Consider the following 26,028-nt stretch of genomic DNA (forward strand, 5'->3'; position numbering starts at 1 on the left):
TTGCTGGAATTGTCCGCACACAAATTCCAAAGGCCATGATGCCTTCCTCCGTAATAACCAAGCGTTCGTCATAACGGGCGCAGCTATTCAAATGGGCTCAACTGGATACGAACAAGCACCTTCTTGCCAAGCAAAGCAAAACTACGATTTATTGCGTTCTGTGTTTCGAAGAATCTGGCCCTAGCTTGATGCATAACCACGTATAGCAAACACTGCAGTACTGAACATGAAAGAGCTAGGAAGGATGGAGCTATTGTCGCCGCCCCTTTTCCTTATGCGGCGGAATTCTATGAAATTTTATTCGTCTGCTGTGCGAACTCCGGCAAGTGATGTCCAAGTGATGTCCACCGTTATCAACCATTCTACAGACTGGACGATAAGATATACGTAACTTTCTGCTTTTTCACACTTCATAAGCTTTTAATTAACCCAAAACCTGAACAGACACTATGTCTAAATTTTATATTTCAACCATGTGCATGAAACAATGAAGGCAACCGCCTTCAACAGTGAAGCTGTTAGACTCTTTAGACTTTGTGACACCAACGAAGCTTAAATCCCTTCAGTGTAGGATGAAACGCGGATCCATTTCATTCGCCCATCTCGCGTTGCCATTTATTGGTCTAACAGAGATATGGGTGTTGCTAGAGTCCGATTCTCTCTCTCGCTCTATTGCGTACGCCCACATTTTGTTTTGCACAGGCGCACTCACCTGGGAACACCTGCTGCAATGAGTGCCCTCGTCGACTTCGCGCAGGCTGATGCGAGCGTCGAGGTCATGACGACTCCGATGATAATGGTCTTTCTGATGGTGAAACACATCCTGGATTACAAAGCAGAATTACAAAACTAAATCACCATGAGCATTAAAAAAAAAACACTACACGTAATGCCGAGCTGTCAATCAGGCTTGCTTGGCCTGTTCTGACTGGCCATCTGGTGCGCTTGTACTGTCAGTTCATGAAAACGTCAGGATCTTTCTGTACAATCTTTCTTCAGCAGTCCAAAACAGAGATTTTTTTTTCTTCTTTTTGACAAGTAAAAATAAACGGATAAGAAATGATTCTTTATCATATGCGCTGTGTTCGGTCATAATTTCACCACGGGATCATTTCAGCATAAATACACCTACAACGTTTTGGAAAGGCACGAATAATCGTGCATGGCCCCATCTGATAGACTGCAAATTGTACCACACTAAGGATTCTGGAGAATCTGTTGACGTCCCAGGCGGATTGAAAAAAAGGGCAATTGCTCAAAGCGAACAAAATAATAATACTCACTTATCATTTGAGAGCGTCTCGAAATCTTCTGACACACCTGGAAGGGATAAACGCTCGCTTTTATTTGTTCTTTTTTTCTGATGAAAATTTTATTAAGAAAAGAAAAAGGATTGGTAGGATAGCTGCACCTCGGTGTAATACGCCCGCTACTGCTACCGTTTTGCTACCGTATTCATTTGCGCAGTTATCCTGGTTATCCTTCAAAATATGGCATAACGAACGTGTATCTTTATTATAGAGGCTTCCGAGTTCACCATATTTATCTATGGAAAAAAATGTTAGTGAATGCTCTCCGACATATATTTGACATGTCATAAAGCTTGGTGTTGGCCTGAGTGATCTACGTTAAAAAAAAAAAACGAAATACTCGTTCTAAAATTTTCAGATTGTTTCTTGTACCGCTGCTTTCAATAAAATCTGTTGAATAAAATCATGTTCGGCTTCAGTTATTGACTGAATGGGCAATATTTTCAAATTCTGTAAGCAGGCTTTCCCACACATCTCACTTGTCCTAACCGATGGTGTCGCGTTCCCGGTAGTAGCAATGTTAAAGCTGGGACGCGCGTTTTGACACCTTGGACGATACGGGCAACGGAAGATTGCCGGCCCACACGTTGGTACCTTAATTGCCATCCCCGAGGCCCTCGATCTAGGTCAGGTCAAACGAGGTGTACGGAGAAGCACACTTGCAGGTATTGTATATCATCTATTCGACTCCTCTAAAGGCCCAATCACAAGAAACAAGTTTCCGGCGGATTTTCGGCATCGGCGCTGTGATCTCGCATGGGCTAAGGTCCCTAGATAATCTGTAGACTTTGGCATGAGCCCACTTCAGCATCAAGCGAACGTTGCCACCAACGTCGCATTGTTCTTTACGACACCGGCCGACGCAGAAAAATCTGAAGGAAACTTGTTCCCCATGGTTGGGGCTTTACTTCCACATTGTCAGATCACATTAGGGCGTGTTATTGTTTGGCAGGGCTTCCGCAACGCCACTTTATAGCGAGCTCTTAACATTGTGTGGCTGCCTATTAGTCTACTGCTCAGTGACGCTTCCCCTACCTAGTAGTGTAGCAGGTTTATTTCGGGAACTATAGGGACAGTATGTTGAGGATGACGTGGCTGCAGGTAATCACCGCTTGTCACATGCCGCATACCCTATGGAAGCAAGCAAATCAATCGCTTAGGAGTGGCGCATAATTTCATAGTGCAGGAAAGCTTGCCTGTCGACTCTGCTACTTGAAACTGCTTGGCAATCGCTATAATTGGCCTTTCAGGGTTCTCACTCATCACGGCCTCTACCTGTTGAACAAACTGAACCACCTGAGCGCCTGTCAGACCACTGGCAGCGCTTATTTCTCTCAGATGATAATTGGCAACAAACTTTTGTCTCACAAAAAAATGGGGGGGAGGAGGGATTGGGTGATGTGCAAGAAGGGGGAGATCACCAAATCGCTGCGGTCTGCGTGTAAGCTGACGTCCCCGACAGCGTACAGATTCAACTCCTGTACCAGACTGCAAGCTGATATCCTGGAACAAGTGGGCTAGATGGTGACAGAGGGGTTGGAGAAGACTACGTTAAGCACCTATAGACGAATGGAATGAGAATGCTGTTTTCCACGGTGACTCAAAGCCGTATCCTCAAATACCACGCCCCTCCAAGTATTGCCTTTGTGTTCAATGTATCACGCATCATTTGTATAAAAGTTGCTTACGTAAGTTTGGAAGTAACGTTTTTGTGTTTTAGATACGTTTTGGCTTAGATTTATCTGGATTTTCATTTAATTTTCGTAAATACTTATACTTTTAGTCTGACATATGCTCTTTTTCTTATCTATAAGTAAGGAAAGTATATACTTTATTGATTCCCATCTAGCCTCAGGCTTGGGATCCAAACGTGTTTGAACAATAGTTTTTTATTAAATATTGTTACGGGGATGTTGGGCGTATAGAAAGACTGTATTTACAACATATACACAGGCAGAGTCAGTGTAGTTAGATATGACTGACCAGCAACAACACCCAGCAGCCAGCGTCTCGCGATATTCTTCTTCCTTCCTCTTCTTTTATTCTTCCGTAACAATATTTTAGGCAATAACATCAATCAATCAATCAATCAACGTATATTTTGGCTTACGAGACGAGGTGCGGGTCAGGTCATCGCGGGAGTAGTTCCAAGGCACCAACACTTTCCTTGAGCTCCGAGAGTCGGCCGTGTCGCCGTAGTTAATCTGCGATCATGAGGCCGATTACTGCCGTCACTTTATCGCTCGCCATCTCATCGACTGTTTTTTGCGTTGGTGTTGCGAACACTATTGGGTTCCGCCATTACAAGGAATGCCGGTTTACTTGTCTTGGTGCATACATGCCGCCGTCTAGTGTAAAAAATATCAGGTCATTGGATAATAGAGAAGACAACGTGTCCTGCTAGACGAGGAAACTTAACTGTAAAACAACATAAAAAATACCTCAACGAAAAAAAAAAATTACAGCGTACAATTTTTTTCGTCATCAAGTAAATCATCATCATCAGTAACACCAGCCTATCTTTATGTACACTGTGGGAAGGCTTCTCCCAGCGATCTCCAAGTACCTCTCTCTTGCGCTAGCTGATTCTAACTTGCGCCTGCGAATTTCTTATTTTTATCACCCACCTAATCTTCTGCCGTCAACTGCGCCTCCCTTGGTACTCATCCGGTAACTCTAGTGATCCACCGATTATCTGCCCTACGCATTACATTGCCTGCTAAGCTCCATCTTTTTCCCTTAATTAATGTCGACTAGAATATCGGCTCTCCCATTTGCTCTGATCCACGACGGTCACTTCCCGTCTCTTAACGTTACGCCTAACATTTTTTCGTTCCGTCGCTCTGCGCGCTTGTTAACTCGTTCCCGAGCTACTTCGTTAACCTCCAAGTTTCCGCTCCATATATTAGCACCAGTAGATTGCAATAATTGTACACATCTATTTTCAACAACAATGGCAAGCTCCCAGTCAGGATTTGGCTGTATGCACTCCAACCCATTTTTATTCTTTCGTAGATTTTCTTTCCGTGATCAGGGTCCCCTGTAAGTAATTAAGCTAGATAAACCTGAATTGCGCTAAACACGTGCAAAAAAAGGACTAGCGCTTTCTCTGACGCATTAAGTTCACATTGACTGCTAGAATAGTTGTTTGCCTAACTGCGGCGCTAGACAGCAAACAAGCGCTACATAATAATCAGGTATGCTAGGACTCGCATCTCAGATCAATTACATAAAATGAATTGAGCGCTGTGTTCAGGGCCACGCAAAAGCGGGGTTTGCCGCAGACCGGATCGCTGAAGCTTTCCGCAGCATCTGAAAAACCTTCTATCATAGCGGGTTAAAATTCGCTTTTGTCGGCCAAGGCTGAGGGGTATATCGGGACAAACTTTTATTCCGCTTGATTGCGTACGCTTGGAGGCCATCAGTCAATAACGCAGAGACCACCGCGAGAAGTGATTAAGGTTTCAGGGATCAGCCTATCGCAAAAGTGTCAGCAGAAAAAAAAAGAGGGAGGGGGGGTTTATCAAAATTGGCAGCGGTGGGATTCGAACCCACGCCTCCGAAGAGACTGGTGCCTAAAACCAGCGCCTTAGACCGCTCGGCCACGCTACCCACGCTCCAGCAACGTACCTTATAGAGTGCTCACTGTTTCCCTTTTAAATGAATGCCTATAGGTTGACGATGTTGGGAGAGCTTCACGCTAGTCTAGCTGACGCGTCAGTGACACAAATGTTGGGCTGCTGCGACTTAGACAAAGTTACTCCCTGCAACACAGATCTACATATTTGCGTGACTACGACATCGTCCAAGAATTGGACAGCTACAGTCCATTGTAGGTACACAAGTGTTTCAAGCTTCCACCCACACCGGAACAGGGCTATACTTCCGCTAGGAGTCGAACCCGCGGTCTTCTACTCAGTGTTTAAAAGTCCGAACGGACTAATCATAGAGCAACTGCGGGGTGATAAGGGGCGATAATAGTAGAAACTTATTGGTGATAGGGAAATGTTATATCGATTATCGTGCAATAATTGAATAATGTCACTTTGCGTATGTGTTGTAGATGTGTTCCGCATGTGTTTGAAAAAAATACTGTCTCGCGTGAGTGTTTTAGTCGAAGGAAAACCATGAAAGAACTGCGCATTAACGATTATGCCGCTACTGACACTTTACACCGGTAGTTATAGTAGAGTATGGAAGGTCACTGCACTATTAACTTTTCACGCTCTCTGGTTTAAAATTTGCGTCACAAGATGTCGCAACCAGCGTTGAATCGAACTGAATTGACTTTTGTTTTATAAATATTTTTAGGGTTTGATAAGGATATTTGAACCCATAGCGAGAGGCTATTTTTTGGGTCCGATTGAGTATGTACTACAGTGTGTAATCAGCGGCACACAAACCGCGAATAAAATTTATTTAGATGCCATACAATAAAATGGATTCACACTAGGAGTAGCGAGCATCAACCATGATGCCACCTTCCATTTCACAGACATTTAAAAAAGAAACATACAGAAATACATCTCTACATACAAACACTATTACAAATGCATGCCACAATGAACACACTCACGTTGTTGGAAAAAGTAGTGCTTGAGTGACTGAACGAAATTGTGACTGCGCTTTATGATAGAGGAGTTTGTTCTACACGTTCAAAATCTTGCGAACTCTAGCAATCAACGACCTAAATATTTTTCCTTTCTTTGTTTTTTTTTCGTTTGTGGAGGGGTATAGGGTGAATGTTCCAGCATTCATATGCAAAATTTCGAGTGGTTAATGTGTGAAGTGATGCGTTAAAATGGCATTACAAACATTCTTGGGTATTACGTGCGAAAATTACGATATATTATGAAGCACGCTCAGTGGTGGTCTCCGGAATAATTTTGACCACATGGGATTCCTTAATGTTCACCAAATGCAAGTTGAATGGGCGTTTTTTTTTCGGCATTCCGCCCTCATCGCGATGCAGCAGCATCAGCCGGGATCGAACCCACGACCTCGTACGCAGCAGCGCGACGCCATAGCCACCGAGCTACCGGAGAGGGTAACCCGATAACAGCGTTGTTTATGCTGTACGCAGCTCCTGTTACCCGATATTCCGCAATACGTGTACGGACAAGCTAAATCTGTCTGTTCTTTGGTTTCGACTGTTTAGTTAGTCTCTCAAGTTCTAAGGTTGGCAGATGTGCGCGATACCTGCTGGATGGCGGAAAGTCGCCGTCCCCTGCGCCGGTGAGGGGCCAAGTTTTCGGCGGTGACGCTTCCCGACTCGCGCTCCTCGGGCGCCACTTCGGCGGGAAACACGACGCTGGAGCCGCGGCCCACAAAGCTGCCTCCGGGTCGGACTCGGGTTGGACTCGCCACCGACGGACTCCTTGGAAGCAGAGACGCGGAGCGCCGTCACGCGATGAGTAACGAAAAGTAAAGTAGCACGAAGCTACCCAGAAAGCCAGTGCCTGTTCATCAGGAAGAAAACTTCGCAGTTGGATAAAAATTTGAGCGTGCCAACTCGCTCCAGCGCTAGGACCAGATTTCAGAAAACGAAGCGCCAACGGTAACGGCACACAAAGGAGGAACAAAAGACAGGACAAGGCGGACAAAAAGACAGGAAGCGCCTTGTCCTGTCTTTTTTTTTTTTCCTTCTTTGTGTGCCGTTACCGTTGGCGTTTCATTTTTTGAAAGCTATGCACCAGCTAGCCCCACAACGTGTTTTACTGCTAGGACCAGAAATTTCCTTCTACTCATGCAAGGGGCGTTCATACCGGTAAAATCGTTGCGTTCAATCAACTAATCAATCAGTTTTATTCTGCCAAATAGAGTACAAAGAGGCATATGAAGGTGAGACCCCAGGATCAAAAGGCCGTAAGAGGGCTCCCTATATACTTTAGGGCTGGGCAGTATCGAAGATACCTGTATCGTAGGTACTATTTTAATATACTCTTTGGGTATCTTGTATTTGTATCATGATACTTTCAGCAACACGTGTATCAGTATCTGCATTTTCGATACATTATGCGATCATGTATCTGAAGATACAGGATACACTCGTAGCAAAATCCGTGAACAAAGCCCATGTCAGTAAGGCAAGCAATACAGGGCAGTTAAAATTTATTACAAGAGATATTGATGCTAACTATAGCTTTAAATAGCCATACACGATTGAGAAAACTGTATGCTGCGCGGCATTAGTATTAACAATGAGGAAATACGTACCACATAAATTTTTAATTATAGCCATTGAGCGGAATGTTGCAACTGCAGAATAGAAGTTGTGTGACCGTTCCTATAGCATGCCCTTTTGCTAAAAACTGCGCTCATAACATACTTTCAAGAAGTATGTTCTGAGGATGTTGTAAAATGCATTGTTTGTGCACAGCGCAACACAGAAATGCAGAGCGCAGAAAAATATAATCTGCAACAGCAACGCACATCGCTTCAAATTTCTAGCTTCTTGATTTAACTTTGCAAGCGCTGACACAGTTACTTATACATGCCCGCACACACGTTCTATAATGAAATTCAAAGCAGTAAAAGTAGGCGATAAACAAAATATAACCGTTTTATTGTATTTATTCTGCTAGACGGTGTCGCACAAACGCCTCGGCGCCAGCACGTTCTTTGAAGTCATTTGACCTGAAAAGGCACTATTTGCAGATTATTCTACGGCAGCTGCACAAAATTTGGTCAGAAGTAGATCACTAGCAATGATTTGCATAACATGAAGACAGAGCATTACTGCTATAACAATTAGCGAACAGCGTGCAAAAGTGTTGCTGTAGATACCGCAGTAGCTCGGCAACCACTGAAACACGACGTTGTGTTCTTTCATCATCACGCATTGGTGTGTTTTTCGTATCTTCCACGCGAATTGTTCACAATACGTGCAACGAATAGTTGTAAAAAGACAGTGTAGGGCCGCCTTTGAGTAGCGGAATATTGCCCACCAATTAGCCGGTTTTTGATTAATATAATAAACAGCGCCTCAGAGGGCAATGAGCTCCGATCACGTCGTTGTTTTCACGTGGTAAATATCGTACCTGACGACTACCGATCGTGAATAGATAAGCACTGCGCCGGTGTAGCTGTTCACACTGCAGAATTAGATATTCTTATATAAGTTCGAGCTTTATATAAGCGCTTTAAAGTATTACTTTCTTTTTATAGATTTTCATTCGTTGCAGTTCATAACAGTTTCGTAGCTGGTTTCCGCTCCATCACCCCTCTCCGCTATATTGTTCCTCCAACGCGATTTTACACCCTTTATACTGCCACTGTCCACACACCCGTAAGCTTTTTAATTACGGTCTAGGTCAATGCCACATTTGCACATTTTCTCTTGCAAATACCACAATATCTGCTGTTACGTTATCTACAAATTCTTCGTCTGAGGAGAACAAAGTCAAATCAAAATGTGTTGCCTATACTACGGCACGTCCAACTTTAACCTAGAACCTAATTTACGCGCACTTTGAGCATTGATACAAGCTCACTAACCCGTTCTCAGGGTGATGATAATGAAGAATTAAGGCGTCTCACTTGAAAAGGGATGGTGGCATATCTCATCAAGTTTGTTCTTTTCAATTTTTGGTGTTTCTTCGTCTTTAAGCGCCTTAACGCCCTACGCTACATTTGCCCTTGTATGGAAACACTAAATTCATAGCGCGACGCGTCCTTTACAAGCGTTGTTAGGTTCACAGAACGCATGCAACCTATTCAGTGCATTCAGTGCAGTTTCCCAGCTCCTAAGTTCGCGTCCTACTTGGTGCTTGCAGATAAAAAAGATGTGCTACATCTGCTGAAGTCATGAGTGGCCCTCGCTAACACTCCCAGGGTTATATCTTGTAGACATACTCAAATACCTAAGAAAGCACTCGTCAATGTGGAAGGCGTGGCTTTGGCTTCCATCGGCAGAAAGTAGTTTTTTCGTCCTCTTTCTTCTCCCTTTACCTTATTTGCTCACTTAAGTTAAAACCACACGCAATTTCGCCTATGCTTTCCTTGGTTTCATTGTCTGTTGACTTCGTATGGTTGCGTCTACAAAAAAGTTGAGCCCCTCGGTCCCTTTGTTCTCGTTCTACGATATATTCTTTTGTGACATACGCGTAGTCATGCAGAACGCATTTGAAAGTGTTATAAAATGTTACAGTCCTAATTTCTTGGGATAAGCTTTTCCAGAGTCATGTGGCAACATATGAGTATGGAAAGATACCATATACCGTATTTATTTCTGGCAATGATAATGGCTGAAATATGAACTGTATAATGGCGAGCATTGATCTGATGCAATATTTGTACTGATGGGCATCTTGCAATAAGGCGAATATGTGTGAAGAGTAGTAAGATGACGGGGTAATTGAGGCAAAGATCTATAGAGTCATATGAAACGCTATATAGGCAAACGCCCAAGGTCCATGATTTTTCTCCACTTGAGGCAGAGGAATAAGGCCGGTTGGTGCATTTTTCGTTCATTTGTCCTGGCTTCTTTTTTTATCTTTCACACTACACCCCTGAACAGTTACACAACAGCTATCCGAATATGTTAGTCACAAGAAAATCTATTCGGCTCCGAGCTCTACCAACAGATTTGACTAGGAGGATAGCGAATGGCACACAGCGATCACGAGTCATGCACAACTCGAAGTGAAGGAACATTTTAAAACCAAAGTAGTTCTTCAAAAGCTCGCAAGGGTGAGGATCTTGGCGGAAGTTGTAAGAAAGTTTAATTTTTATGCAAGGAAGCTTAGCATGTATGCAAAAATTTTAAAAAAAGGAACAAAGCTAGAATGCTAGCCCATTCAGGTTCCTCAGACGGAAAGCTTGGCGATTGAGAATTTCATCCAGCGGACGAACGAGGCAGTATAGCATGATCATCATCATCAGCCTGGTTACGCCCACTGCAGGGCAAAGGCCTCTCCCATGCTTCTCCAACAACCCCGGTCATGTACTAATTGTGGCCATGTCGTCCCTGCAAACTTCTTAATCTCATCCGCCCACCTAACTTTCTGCCGCCCCCTGCTACGCTTCCTTTCCCTTGGAATCCAGTCCGTAACCCTTAATGACCATCGGTTATTTTCCCTCCTCATTACATGTCCATAGCATGATATGTGTTTAAACTTTTAAAAGATGTCGTTCACTTCAGCATATAGAACAGAGGGTGAAGGCGAAAGCCTGCGCACTGAACAAGACATTCATTAAATTACCTGACATTCTCGTTCGAACACGTTATTACTTCTGATTGTTTTCTCCAACCAAAGGTCGTGGGTTCGAGTGCCTGAATTGGCGCTGCCTTAATTAACGGTGCCTAAATTAATGTCGCCCTAATTAACGCCATAGGTCGTGGGTTCGAGTCAAACGAAAGGTCACGAGTTCGAGTGCCTTAACTTTATATTAATTAACAGTGCATTAATTTCGCTTTAACACCAAAGGTTGTGGGTTCGACTCCCACATCAGCTCGAGGATTTGATTCTCTCCGAAGATCGTGGGTTCTAGCACCTGAATTAACTCTATGCTAATTAAATTTTCCTCGTCGTTTTGTCAAGATGAGCGACATCGGGGCCAGTCGTGGAAGGAGACGACGACGAACGCCCGAGCAGTGCCAAGAACGAGTCTCGGCGCGAGGCGTGCTCACACGACATTCTTTACCGCGCGTTGTGTTTTAAGGCCACCGTCTGATGAGGCATTTAAGGCAGCTGCCTTAAAATGCTACAGAACTTGCGAGAATTGTCTGATATTGCGTAAGCGTTCTTTGGCTCGGCTGCTACTTCGCTTTGGCTTACTTATTTAGCTAGCTTCTTCTAACCCCCCTCTTCTTTCCGCCTTTACTTCCCCTTTCCATTTTTCTTGTGCAGGGTAGCAAACCGGATGCTTTAACTCTGATTAACCTCCCTGCTTTTTCCTCATTTGCATCTCTCTCTCTCTCTCTCTTTATGCATGTCTACCCATCACTACCAATAATTTACTATTACAATATTATAACGATTACATATGTTGGCCAATTATGCCTTTGTTTTTTAGATAGATCCTCTCAACAGAGCGGGAAAGCTGTCACAATCGGCATTTTATTTTTGTTTTTTTGTTACGACCTTGACGCAACAACGGCTGACGTCACCAATTTTTTGTATATTTTTAAGGCAACCAATCATCTACTATTACGCTATTTTCAGATCTAGCAATGAACTATTCTATCATTTTCAATACTCCGCATCCCAAACTATGCTTCTTTTTATGCAGACGTGTAATGCGGAAAAGTAAGCTTTTGAGCAAAGTAACCTTTCAAGGTGGTATGACGAGAACGGTTCTCTTTTTTTTTTCATTTTTCATACCTTCCTTATCAATTCTAATGTTACCAGTCATCTACCTTTACATTATTGTATAACGAACAAATGTCTAAACTTCACCAATTATGCATTTATTTTTCAGATACATGGTGTGGGACTCACGGTGTTACGGAAAGATTTTGCTGGATTTTGCTGAAAGAATGCTTACGCATTAAAATGACACACCTCGAACTGCTGGCACACATGAAGAAAATTGTCGTTAGCTAAGTTGTGAAGGCTATGAGTGGACAATGTGACAAAGTTCGACATCTATTAGCATACCTGACTAGTTTAACTGGCATGTCAACGATTGGTACCGAGTGATACGAGTATGATATTGCCTTCTTCCGTACATCACGAAACTTTCCTAAGTCGATTATGTATTACTTGCATGCACTGACAGCACATTCTCACAAGACTCTTGTGACCATTTCCTTTATTCTGTAGAAATGTTTCCACCGTTAAGCTGGCTTACTCGCAGATGCACAGCATTTCTTGGTGCGCAGAGTTTGAATAAAATGTAGTGTGCTGACCCCAAATCCAATCAATTCTTTTTTTCGTATAGTCACCGTGACATCCAAGACCACCGTCACCCCTATGGCTATGTCATGCAGCATGTTGAAACCGCGATGACTTTCGCGATGGAACGTTAAAACCTGTTCGACCTGCGCCGATCCTGAAGGCGGTACAATGGCGCACAGTTTCCACGTAGCGTTATCTGATACGATGAAAGTACAGGGGAATTAGGGCCGATTCCGAAGACGAGGGGTGTAGCCCAGTAATAAATGCGAGCTCTGACTAGGAAACAAGACGACAAACTGGCACCTGACGCACGTGCCAAACTTCTCAAAGAGCAAGTCGGCTTTGGTGCGAGAGGCGTATGCGTGCAATCATGGTCTATTGATTAAAGCACTGGGCTGCTGCGCTCAAAGGCACAGGCTCAGTTCCACTGTCCGATCATGGATTGCTTTCTTACTGCAGATGCCCGAAATGCGCCGAGGTAGGAATCTTCATATCGGTCTACCTACTTGCCTGCCTATTTACCGCAATGTGCGTGGAATCAGGCAAAGAATGCTTGGCATTAAAGGGACGTTCATGTGGCGGTTACGGTCCTGTCGTAGTGACAAGCGTACTTGTTTCGCTTTTTCCTGTGGCCATTTTTAACCGACGAAAAACTGTTCCGAGTTGTCGCTCGGAGCAAGACACGACTTTGTGTATCCGAACTCTCTTCTCTCCACTGTTGTCGCCGATTTAATCACAACAATGTGACGATATATACTTCTCCAGGAAAGCCTCTCGGAGCAGCTCCATAAAAAGAACTTATGTTCACGCTTTTTTGTTATCCTTCGAAGCAATCTATCGGAATGCCCTTGATTGGTACCGGCGAGGCACTCCGAGATAAAGAATACCGACCTGGCAGAACGGCGACTCTGGCTCCAGGGATCCGACAAGAGTCTCCTGCGCTGCAGCTCGCTCGTACTGGCCCGCTCTGCCCTCCGAGTCGTCAGGTCCGACAGGTGCTCGGTAACGTTGGGCGTCAGCGCGGAGAGCGGGAACGAGTTTCTTCGCATCTTGCCGGGAGACGGCGACGGCGGCGTAGAGCTCCGAGCACCGGGGCTGCCTTTGCGGAACGAGGCGACGGCCGGCGGCTGCCGCTGCTCGAAAGGAGACGGCGTCGTCGACGTAGAAGGCGTGGATCCCGACTTGGTGGATTCCGGACGCACCGACAGCGTCACCAGCGTGGGCTGTTCGTCGCTCGTCTGCGGCGGAGTCGTGTTGGGCGACTTATCGGCCGAACTGCTCTGGCCCTTCAGCGCAGCCCAGGCGGCGCCGCACGTGAACCGGCCGCAGATGTCCGACATGACGGACGCCATTTTGGGCAGAGTGAGGCGCTCCCTTCGACTGCGCGTGGTCGCCGCGGCGGCAGACCTCTCGGGGCTGTCCCTGTAAGCGAGAATGCATAGCGGGCGGCTGCATAGGCGGAATGTGGGCGGCATCGACCTTTCGTGTCGTCGGTTTCACTCCTTTACAACTATAGACGTGTGCGAATGTTCGGAATCTCCGAGTAACCTATTCAGTATTGTCCTGTTTGGTTCAATCGGTCCTCGAATCAAATAGTCGCTATTCGCCAACAGCAAACGTTTTTCGTAATTTTCGCGTATTTCACAAGTACCAGCTGGGCACAATACAACGTGAAGCTGAAGTCAAAAGACGCAAATTTATCCCGTGGCGCACTCCTTTCCTGTCCAATCCCATGAACGAACCCCCCTCCCCCGCACCCCGCAAAAAAGAGAAAGAAAGAAAAAGAAAAACGCAGCCGCACACAGCGTGCGTAGACATTACGAGCGCCGATATAATGCACGTACTGTCCTATAGGCCGACGGGTGAAATAGATGGTGTACTCCTTTGTAAATTATTCGCTTCATTTTCGTGCAGGTGCCACATCAGGCGAATGTTTAAACAGACTGCGTGTACGGTGCAATGGTCTCTTTTGCGGTCACATTCTAGCTTTTAATTCGTGGGTGTCAGTAAATTAAAGGACATATTTCACTGCGATACGAATTATACGGACACTTCAGGTGCATTTCTGACGTCGTTGTCGGCGTCGCGGTGAAGTTCCGGATAAGATCCAAATGCGATAACGTATCAGCCGCACGCCGTGTGCTGTGGGTGCGACTGAAAGCATGCTACGCTAAGCCGAGAAGGGTATTGGCTCAATCTCGCTGGGAGTAAGGCAGCAGTGGCGGGGGGTGGGGGTGGGAAGGGGGGGGCTGTGTGTTTACCTATAGGGCGTGTTCGCGCGTGACCCCATGCTTGTTAATTTAGTTAGTAAGTCAATGTTTACACGTTTCTACTGTCAATAAAACTAGTATCTTTACTTCGTGTACTTATCTAATGATTTGCAATCTAAATCGATGCATCGGCTGTCGGGCGAAACTGCGACATTTTTAGCAACGAAGAAGAAAATGGGCATACATCTCAATATAGCACAAGCTACGTATAACACTTGTTTATTATCTGCACCAAGTATAACAGTTAAAGAAGGGGTCAGCTACCACCAGGGCTAGTTCGCCGTGCGGCAAATTACGCGCTCCGCGCAGAGACGCGAAGTACAGCTGCACGTAATCACGGTTCACCGGTAGTGGGTTCACAATATACACCGCAGGGTGTTTGAACGCGCCACTTCCCAGCTTCGAAGAAAGTAGCGTTCATCGCATCTTTGCTGGTATAACAGTTAAAGAACATTTACACTCTAGTATGCTTCGCGGTGTCTTTATTAACCCAGCCTGGCAAACTTCCGTAGAACTCGTTCAATATAGCAGAGATGGTCTCAGTAGAAACTTCAGTAGTAGTTGCATAATATGTAGAGCTCCCAGTGACATCTTTTACGTCCGCCACTTCGTTGAATAAGAACGGTTAGTTGCTCGTCCCAAGACCATTAGAGTGCCCCACGCCCTAAAGAGCATATAAACACAAACTACCACACCGACAATCTATCAGGGGAGTCGCAATCCGTAATTTAATTCTGACAAGTAGTTGCAAGGAACAAGCGAATTATTACGAATTTTTACGTGAAGCTTTCTTTGCGATCATTTCACGGACTTTCTCGACAATGACTGCTGGCTGGATGAATGCTGCCGCTACTTATGTCTTACCCAATAGATGATACTTAAAAAATCATGAGCCTTTCCACTCTGTCAAGGTGGTTGACCAGCGAAGCTGCTTAGCACACGACACGGAGGTGAAGCATAATTTTGACCAAAGGTACGAAACCCATTTATTGTATTGATGGCTGGTCATCGTTACGGATCCTACGCACGCTCATTTATTGTCTTCATCGGTGGCCATTATTTCGCTCGCAACTGCACTCACATTCTTTGATAATGTTAAATCGACGCACGTACGCCGCTGGGTGGTCGGTTGGGCCGGATCGCTGTGGCATCGCAAGGGATATGTCGGCAACACGGAAAGCGCAAACCGCTCTCTTTTCGGTGCCGACACATCCGCATTGAAATCAGCGACAACGACAACAGAGGTAGTGTCATCGCAGCTAATTCACGCAAAGTGAGTAGCCATGAACCTCACGAATGGATGCAACAGTGCTACACTTCGCCTGCCAAAGTGAGGCCAAACCCCTTCTTATAAAACGGAGGGGGGGGGGGGGGGGGCTCTCCGCCCTCCTCCCTTCCTTACGTTAAGCGCTGGACGTACCTATCACTCTGCGGCGGTGAGCATTGGATCTTCCGTTGCAAAATGCTGTCCATCTCTTGCACTAGGCGCTCGTAGTGGACCGGTGACAGAGTGGCCCGGCGATTTTGCAGCTGTAATTGCAGCACAGAATTCATTATATATACGCTTTATGTAGTTGGAAAAAGCAAGTTGGAAAAAAGCTTGTTTAATTGAACACTGAACCTGAACCAATGGCACGGAAACAAAAAAGAAAGAGCTGGATATCTGCAAGCGTACATCCTTGTGCCTTGCCTATTTAAAATCTCAGATTCACAAGAACCTTTTACTGTCTGCCAACATTCTTGGGTTCCCTAGCTACTTGCGTAAATGACTTAGCACTATTCTCAAATAGCTGACATCTGTTATGGCGTCAAGTAGTTAAAACAAGCCGCGCACTATCATCTCATGGAATTTAAGAGTTCTCACTTGCAGTACGAGAGCTTTTACAAGGCATTGTTTCGTTCTCGTATTGAGGCACACATTCAGAATTACCGCAGTTCATAAAAACCGTAAGTTACCTCTTCATATGCGATGGATGCATGATTAAGATTAATATGCAGAGCTCTGCGCCTAAAGTGAACGGCCATATTGCGCTGTACAAGTTACTTCTGAAGCAGAATTATGACCTTCTGGCTTATAAACAAGAATGTTTCAAGACCGTACGTTTCTATCAAATATGAATTGTGCCGAGCAGGTCAAGTCCTCTCGGAAGTCGGTGGTCTCTTGCATCGCAGCAAGATAGCTCAACCCACGCTGAGCGTAATTTCACGCTTTTGTGAATTCTGTGATCAGACATTGAAGGCATTGATAACGAAAGAGAAGCCAAAGACCCGAAAAACTGTATTTATATAGGTCTGTTAGAACGTTGCGAACGTTTCTTTTTCTTTTAAAGGGGGCCTGAACCACTTTTGATCGAAGTGGAGAAAGAGATTTGAAGTGAATATAGGCTATTTCAGAACAACTTTGCCGCAAAAAGTACTTTAATGCGTTCAGCAGAAGCGAAGTTATCGGCAATCAAACACAGCCTTAGCTGTACTCCCTTTCCTCCTCCAATGCCTTGCACTGCGAATGCTACGGCGGAGACACCACCGTGGCGCGCAGTTCAAATTTCCGATTTGGTGCCTATGCCACGCTAAACGTAAGCCAAACACGGCTGTCCTCAGAAAGCCGCAGTGCGCTTAGCCACTGGACTAGTGGCGGCACCTCGCGACGAATAGCAGCCGCGTAATGGAATGTGCTTTATGACGAAATAAAGCACACAGAAAAGAGCGAGGATCATGGGCTTTTCGAAACTAGAGCGTTTGAGAAAAAGGTGACTTCGCGCTCCGCTTGCGAGCTCCACGGACCACGTACGACAGCAGAACTTGGCTGAGATGTTCATAACAGCGTGTGCTACCCGCGAACTATGTTATTTCACCAAGCCCAAGGGGTGGTTCAGGGCCCCTTTCAGTGTATAGATTTTACAACAACAGGCTTGGTATATCTGTAGACTTCCTGCAAATAATCAGCTACAAAGTCCCCATGATCCACAGTAGGCTGAAGGAAATAAATTTTGTAACAACTTTTGTCCACAAGAAGTTTGTAGATATTTTATAACCAAGAATACAGATATATGAGAAGGCAGTGCGCTCTAGAGGCGTATAGAGAACCTACAGATTATCTTAATGTTATTGTAGTTTTTGTTAGCAAATCAAAAATCTTGCCCTGCGGCATATAGGAGTACATAAATGAAACCGCGGAGGACTTGCTCACGTAAGAATTGAAGGTTACTAAAGAATGCGCAGTTTCGCCCGAAAGGCGAAGCATCAATTGCGATAGCAAAATGTCAGACAGCTATACGAAGTAAGGATAGTACTTCTATGAGCCATATAAGCTTGTAAACATTCGTTACCTACTAAATTAACAAGCATGCCGCACGCGCACAAATGCAAACATGAACACATCTCGCTCGACGACCACGGACACTCGTTGACGAAAAGGTGGGGTCACAAAAGCTGCAGCAGTACCGAGTGAACTGCCCTTCGTGCTGCCTTTCACTTCATCACGTACTAGGCGGCGAGAACACAGCGCACACGAAGCCATCAGTCCTGGGCGTGCCTAGACTCTGTACCCACCGTAGATGGCTTTCAAGATGGGGCCAGTGCGGCCACGCTCATCCGCGTCATGCGCAGCCGCCGCTGAAGTAGAAAGCCCCTCCCGCCTAACCCACCTGCGACCTTGCGCACAATGGTAGACGGTGCATTTTATGCCCGCCTTCCCTAGCGCGCGCGAGGTCGAGTCACCATGCTTTCCGCCCACCCTCGCACGTTTTCACTCACACTTACAGCATAAGGCTCGCGGCCGCGATGCTATCGCTTTCGAACTTGGAACGGAGCATCAGGGTGACAGTGACAGCGACGTCGACGACAGCGGCGGTAGTTCGCCTGGACTGTCCAAACGATTCCCCATGCAATAAAGAACTTACCAATAAGCGATTAAAAGGTAAAATATCCGTAGAATTTTTAAGAACCTCAGTAAAGGGTCATTGCAATAAACGATTCAAGATTACTGTAACCATTGCGTAACATTTATCATTTCATATCTGCGAGGGTGGTACGGTTCTTCAAACGGCTTCCCATAGGCTGAACACGTGCCCTTGCCTGGCTCGGCGATCGAAACTGCTGCGAGACGAACTTGCATCGCAGGTGGAGCACGGCTTTCTCGAGCACCGAGCTGAGCACCAGGGCCACCAGGAAGTCGGGCAGGACCAGGGCGCCCAGGAAGGAAGCCGTCATGAAAACGATCACGAGGGGCCGTATGCGAGCCCCGGATGCGCCGAGGAGCCACAGGGCCGTGCGCAGGGACAAGGTCGTCGAGTCGGCGGCCACGAACAGCGAGAAGCACGCGATGAGCAGCACCGACTCAACCTGCGCGCGCCGGGGCCCCCGCGCACAGAGCGCGGTGGAGATGTGGTGCCGTTAGGTGGAGGGCGACAGTGCGCGCCGCGTACAATAAGAGAGGTCTGCCGGTAAATGACGAAGACGCGTTGTTAACTTTCGTGCGGAAGTGCGCGCGACAAATTTTCATTGCAGTCGGTGTGAGGAGATTGCGTAAGAATGTATAAACAGTCTGCTAACTGTCGAGACTTACTACAGTCGAAGCTCTGGTTTCTCTCTTTAGGTAAGAAATGGGCGACAAATTTCTCACCGGTACATCTGTAAACTTGCGTCCGATATTTCCATTTTACAAATGTTACAAGTAAACTGAATGCAGAGACGAAGGATTTGAGAAGTACAACTTCGGGAGTTGTGAATTGTAGTTTTACTTAATCGGCTGAATGAACTTATCTCTGTACGTGAGACAGAAACGACACTGCAACTACTTCACCATCAAGTTGACCATTGCCAAAACAGCTGCATCGAGCGAAAAGCTTCGCGACTTGATTCACGAAGCTTAACATTCACCATATACACGAAAGGTAAGGCGATACCACGCTTCGCAGTTCATCCGAGTAAACGCCGGTTGTCATTACGCTGCGCGTGGAACTCACCCCGAATCCGTCTGCGGCGGCGGCAGCGTCCTGTGCGTGAACGTCAATCAGCGAAAACAGCAGCAGCGAGAGCAGACACGTCGCCACTGGAAGCGGAAGTAGTCGCAGCAGCCACATGCTGAGCACCACCAGCAGGCAGTACGCGCTCCCGGACTTCTGCACAATGAGATCGCGGATTACATTTAGAGGCTCTATGACCAAGGGGTGGTACAGCGTGTCGCTGTGCGAGTCAATATCACTTTCACGCAGAATTGCACGGCATTTTCAACGGCACGTTTACGATGACAATACTTATGCGCACGCGTGCACGTACATTCATGGCAATGGCTGGCATCCCTGCGTATCCAGCTATTCATTAGGACACTTGCTGCACGTTCCCTTGACTGTCTGCATACTTAGCACTTTGACAACGTCCTAAAGACGACGCGAAATGAAGACATTATGAAAGGCGCTAACCGCTACCCACTGAGAAAATCACCTGCACGGCAAAATTATGCGCCTTTATTGCAAAACTCGATTCTGTTGCATGTACACATATGAATTGGTTTTGTTATGGGTAAGTGTCAGGCTGTTCCTCGAATTCGTCAGGACTCGCAAGCCAGTTTGTGTTTCATGGAGCCCTGAAAGCGGTAAAAAGTTTTCAAAGGGCTGAAGCGATTACTGACTGTTGCGAATCAGTTGCTCAGCCCGAACTTAAACTAGACTCAGATGTAGAGGAAAGTGTGGTCATATACCTAAAATTCCTTTGAATAACCTCTATAGTGAGGTGGTTCTCAGAACAACATGACAACTCGGTGCTAACTAAGCAAAACGCACGAGTTGTTTTATTCATGCAGATATTGAAACACTGTTACGTGAGGCTTACAATTTATGGATCGAAAAAATTGCATTCAATAAAAATAAAATATTCTAGTCCCTCCTGTCCTCACAGACGCTAAACAATATACGATGGTAATGTGGATTATTCACAAACTATTTTTAATCGTATTCTTCGCCTTCTACTGCATTACACGTAAATATCCTTACTCAGGCGGTATCCTTGCGCAGCGAAATATAGTTTCGAGCGCAAGGATAGTCGAATACTTCGCAATTAGTTGCATACTTCGGCGACGGCCGCGTATGGCGCGGGCCCATGTTGAAAGCTATGCGCCGGGTGCTGATGGCTTCATGTGAGCTGTGTTCCGGCCGCTTTGTTCGCGCTGAAGCAAGAGGCAGCACGAAGGGCAATTCGCTCGCTGCAACTGCCGCCCTTCTTCACGCCAGTGTTCGGGCAGCGAGTGTCCGCAGTCATCGAGTGCGATGTGTTTATGTTTTCCGGTGCGCGCGTGACACCATGCTTGTTAATTTAGCTAGTAAGCGAATTCATGCAGTCGATTAAGATTACTATCCTTACTTCGCATAGCTGTCTAATTTGCTAACGCAATCGGTGCTTCGCATTTCGGGCGACACTGCGACATGTTTTTGGCGCGTAAAACCCCGCAATATTTATCTCTCTCTCTTTCCTTCCCACTCTTAGGACTGAGTCCGTTCACCACATGCCATCTTGCGGAGCTCCGTTCCGTCGATGCAAGCTAGGCCTCACCTTCGGCCGTGTAGGCGTCACTACACCTTCCACCCACCGGGTTCCCCTATTTCGTAATCTGGTTCTGGCTACATTGTGGTCTTGTTGGAAAAGAGCCACAAAGAAAGCGGCTCTTCACGCTCACCGTGTTGTGCAGCAGCAGGATCGGGCTGAAGCAGACGGATGGAGCCGCACATAGCAGGAGGTGCACCACCAGCATCCAGGCCTTTTCGCCGCGCCGAGTGTTTTCTGAAATGCGCACCGGCATCGGGTTGTTCTGGTGGACGGCTCGCAGTCGACCAGCACAGAGAGGATTGAGGACAGCTTGCAAGCCTATATGCGACGACACTCGACGCAGTGCAGCGCGTGGGAGCACGTTCTTCTTCTGGTTTGTCTCGTGCTTTATGTCGGTGATGATGATCATGAAGGGTTGTGAAAATGACAACCCTCCCACCAGCCCCCCGGGGGGGAGGGGGGGGGAATAGTTTAAGTATCGAACAGCAGTGGGAAAACAAAAGATAAAAGAATACAAAGGAAACAGATCATAAGTGAGGAAGAAACAACGTGCACAAGAAAACTCAACCTTTAACACAGAAAAAGCTAATAATAATAATAATAATGTGATAATAATGATGATGATGACGACGATGACGCACAGGGAACGCCATGAAAGAAATTCGCTGTTTTCTCGGAAAGGTGAAGCACCGATTGCGACAGCAAATTAGTAGATAGCTGTACGAAGTAAGGATAGCAGTTTTATCGGCCGCATAAACTTGTAAACATTCGATTACTAACTAAATTAACGATGTTCGAATGCGTAAGCACCCGCCGTGGTTGCTCAGTGGCTATGGTGTTGGGCTGCTGAGCACGAGGTCGCGGGATCGAATCCTGGCCACGGCGACCGCATCTCGATGGGGGCGAAATGCGAAAACACCCGTGTACTTAGATTTAGGTGCACGTTAAAGAACCCCAGGTGGTCGAAATTTCCGGAGTCCTCCACTATGGCGTGCCTCATAATTAGAAAGTGGTTTTTGGCACGTAAAACCTCATAATTTATTTTAATTAAGAATGCGTAAGCGTGACTCAAGTAAGTGAGTGAGGGAATAAACTCTTATTCGGTCCAGCAAAACGTGATAACACGCGCACCCGGCTAACCCCACGACGGGACTGACAGATCTAGCCTGCCGGCCCGATCGCGGGCGCGCTGGACGGCCAGGATTTCACCGAGGACGCAGAAAGAAACAAACACTGAGAGAGCGCTGTCTTCGTGTGTCTGCTTCTTTATACGTCCTTGTTTAGTCGCGCTTACACATTCTATCATGGATATACACCAACTAGGCCGACAATGTGTTTTAACTAAATTAACCAGCACGGTGCCACGCGCGCACAGGTAAACATGAACACACATCGCTCAATGACAGTGGAAGCTTTCTGTGAAAACGCCGATTGACCTCCGCGCATCTGTCGCTTCAACGCGTACGAGCATCTAAAGCACAGCGCATAGGAAGCTACCAGCACTACGCACACTCTGCAAACATCCCAGATCGCTTTGCAAATGAGGCCCGCGCAGGCGCGTACCTTGGCCACGTTGCCGACCGCCTTCAAGACACACAAGCGCCGGCTACGCGTCCGTACGGCGTCCGCGATTTGCGTGGCCAACGCCGTAGTAGACGCCGCGTTTGTGTCCACTCTGCACGGAGCGGCGGGCGAGGAGTACATCGAGGCACCGTACCAGCCGCTGGGGAAGAACGCCCCTCCTCCCTTGCTTCACCCCTCTGCCACGCGCACCACAGGAGAGGGCACGCTTCCAGGCCGCGTTCCTCGCTCGCGCACGCGAGATTGAACCGTGTTCACCGGCTCACCCCTACAAGATTTAACTGATACGGAACCTCACGGCGACGCTGACGGCAGAAATGCGCCTGAACTGTCGATATAATTGCTATCACAATAAGGAAATACAAATATAAAATGCAAGGGCAAGAAAAAAGGCACGTCATCTATGGCAAGCAGTATGGCTTTTTTGCAGATGTATAATAGGCTTGTCGCAGTATGTTATGAATCGATTTCTTCCCGAATGGTATTCTTTCGGATATGGCGTCCGAACTGTGAGGCTTAGATGATAACATGGAAGCGAACATACCTTAAAGCGAAGTTTGGTCGAGCTGTAAATGTATAGAATGCGCCTCCGAAGGTGAAGCCTCGTTCCTTGGCTTTTCATTTCCCAGTGACATTGGAAAATAAACATTCTAATAAAGTAACTGATGCATCGTCAGGTTTTCAGGCTCCATAGCATAAATAGACGCCTACCTTGGTCGATGGGTATGCGTAGCATGCATACTCATTTAAGTATATCATACTTTTATTGTAGAAGGTTTGTTGGGCCCCCTAACACTAAATGTAAAAATTGTCCATTATAGTATCAATAACTACTCAACCAGGATGTTTTGATGAAATGTTTTCTTTTATTTGACGGGTACAGACAGCACAATTTTGTATTTAGTCTCTCTACTTTTTGCAAACTTCATAAGTTCAAGAATGGCGTAGACTGCACAAATGCCACCTCGCATCGACAAAATTTTTCACCTGATGATTTTGTTCTTCTATAATTTTTTTTAGGTTCAGAGCGTTGAATGCAGAACTGACATGCCAGAATTTGAGTTCAGAACGACGGTACGGTATGTTCTTCTGAACATACTAGGAAACTAGGAAAGACATTTCTTTTACGCCACGTGGCTTTCCCGCAACATAACTTCAAGTTCTACTTCAGATGTAGTACATGCTTGACTTGCATTGTTGTCGCTTCTAACGACATAATACATGGTACAAAACGATCTCAAGACTCCTTTCAAGTGCAACCATTAGGGCGGTAAAGGAATCAATTTGCTGTCACATCGATTAGCTTTTGTTCATCTAACACGGTGTACCATGAAAAAAAAAAAAGAACAATAGGCGAGGCGGTCGCTACCCAGAGAAGATAGATGACAGAATGTCATGTCTTTCTTGTAGACGCAAGAAACGGCCTCTGGAAATGGCTTTATTGGACCAATAATTGTGCAAGCGTCTCCTCAACTGCTTAGAGACACCGTTAATAAGCAAAAGAAGAGTTAGTTCAGCCAGATCGAAGAAACAAAATAAATCCAGCATGCACTGCGACCTAGATGAATCGATAACATTTGATTCGAACAGACAGCTGGGGCCTAAGGGTCGAAAGCTCCACGTCGGCTCAAGAGTCGGTGTACCAAGCTACCATAGCTCCCCACTCCGACGATGAGTCAACTGCGCGCACTCGTGGGTGCCGTCTGTTTCCTGTCCTTCTTCTACCAGTTCTACACCCTGCTGATCGTCTATCTCGAGTACAACTTTAGCGTCACCATGGACGAGCGACAGCGAAGCGACCACATTATCTTTCCTGCAGTCACTGTGTGCGTTGACGGCTGGTGAGTATCGCAAAGTGACGCGACGGCCATGAGCTGTGCAGCGTTGCACATGGACGTAAAATTCGGAAACTACTCCTACGCTAGAATTGTTCGTAAGAAAGAATTTCTGCCAATCCTGATTCGAGACATATATTTAGCGAAGGTGGCCGGCCATTGGTAGATAGCACTGACGAACGAAAGGCTTCGTGAATTCGGCCCCTGATCTTTAGTCTCGGCGGCTGCGCAAGCATTCAAATCAAGTGCATTTAGGACAATAGTTGGTTATGACAGGGGTAGAGCAAGCATAAGTACGCGTTTGAGTCGTGATCACACAGCGGTTCCTCGATGATTGGCTTTATCGGGAAATTGCTGCAGCCGAACAAGAACAAGATGCACAATTTGCTCATATTCTTGCAAAAGTTAGGGTATCTTCGACTAGTCACTCCACACCTTTGGCTCAGGGCAGTAGCAAGCGCGGCCACTGTCAAAATAATAATGCGCAACGGCAGCCTCTTATTCAAAAGCTACGGAACGCACATGGACAGACAACTTAAAGGAAGAGCTCGACCGCAACAACACCGCGGAGCCGTTCGATATATTCAAGAATTTTAGCGTTCAGTAACATGGTCAAATTTTTGCCTTCCTGCAAGCAAAATAAGCACGCGTCAGCCTAGCTTTTTTCAATGGCACATACAGCACTTGGCTCAACAAGTGATTATTATTCAAGACTCTATAACATCTACGTCTCATTATTTTACGTAAAAATAACAGTAACCGAAATATTGATCTGGAGAAGACATCTACTAAATACTGTGCAGAGGGTCATTAGACCGAATTTCTCATTAAGTTATTCTTACTAATAACGTGTTCCCACTGAAAGTGGGCGGCCCTGTATATATTTATTTTTAACGCTTGTTTTAGCGCCTGCAATCGCACATTTTATACACTCATGGTGACATACAGACTACATATCTGCTCACATGTTTTTTTCTTCTTCCTACAGATGACAGCGATGCCTATATTGGTATTAGTTTCCATATATAAAAGGATGTGAAAAATTCGCCCCATCGATACGCCTGGCGTCTTTTTTTTAACTTTTTTTATGGGTGGAGGTGTCCCCAGAGGTGTGCGTGTATGCGTTCATGCGTGTGCGTCTGTATGCGTGTGTGTGTTTGTTTAGTTGTTTTCTTAAGAGCGCTGCATTATTCAGTGCTGAAACAAAGCAACGATGTCATCGCCGCTGGCTTAGTAAAAGAAAATGGAATTCTATATATATAGTATAACCGAAATAACTTTTTTTTTCTCCTCACATAGGCTGAGCACCGAGAAGCTCTGCAAGTACATGCCAAACAAGTGTAAAAAGCATGACATGGTGAGCTAACAGCGTCTGCTTTTGTCTGACAGTTTGTATTGTTTGATGCACACTACTTTAGTAGGCTGCTCATATATATTAGAGTTTCGTGTGGGCCATTCGGGCCATTCGGGCGTTCACCATCGTCGCTGTTGATGGTCGGCAAGGAATCACCAATGCTGCGTCGGTTCGGACGAAGGACTCGGAATTAGCTGAACAAATGGCTATTGCACTAGCCCTGCTGGATAGCTCACGGGATGTCATCTATAGTGATTCAAGATCTGCAGTCAGAGCATTTGAAAAAGGCACCAT

The 26,028-nt window shown here is 46.0% G+C and overlaps 1 protein-coding gene and 1 non-coding gene across 4 annotated transcripts in view; both read right to left on the reverse strand.

The window, feature by feature from the left end:
• LOC126544924 (uncharacterized) overlaps positions 1-21,423 on the reverse strand; it is a 34,229-nt gene extending 12,806 nt beyond the window's left edge. For all 3 annotated transcript variants that reach the window (XM_055061739.2, XM_050192485.3, XM_050192476.3), the window contains exons 1-9: positions 21,095-21,423; positions 19,389-19,544; positions 18,499-18,765; positions 15,842-15,951; positions 13,043-13,573; positions 6,510-6,687; positions 3,421-3,514; positions 1,284-1,320; positions 713-823 (exon numbers count right to left, since the gene is read on the reverse strand). In XM_055061739.2, coding sequence (XP_054917714.2) covers positions 713-823; positions 1,284-1,320; positions 3,421-3,514; positions 6,510-6,687; positions 13,043-13,573; positions 15,842-15,951; positions 18,499-18,765; positions 19,389-19,544; positions 21,095-21,373 — 1,763 coding nt within the window. In that variant the 5' untranslated portion in view covers positions 21,374-21,423. The remainder of the gene's footprint in view (positions 1-712; positions 824-1,283; positions 1,321-3,420; positions 3,515-6,509; positions 6,688-13,042; positions 13,574-15,841; positions 15,952-18,498; positions 18,766-19,388; positions 19,545-21,094) is intronic.
• TRNAL-UAG (transfer RNA leucine (anticodon UAG)) lies at positions 4,841-4,922 on the reverse strand. The gene has a single exon. It is a non-coding gene; the product is annotated as a tRNA-Leu (tRNA).
• Positions 21,424-26,028: the final 4,605 nt, after the last annotated feature.

The sequence above is a fragment of the Dermacentor andersoni genome, chromosome 3 (genome assembly GCF_023375885.2).
Source record: "Dermacentor andersoni chromosome 3, qqDerAnde1_hic_scaffold, whole genome shotgun sequence".
Taxonomy (NCBI): Eukaryota; Metazoa; Arthropoda; class Arachnida; order Ixodida; family Ixodidae; genus Dermacentor; species Dermacentor andersoni.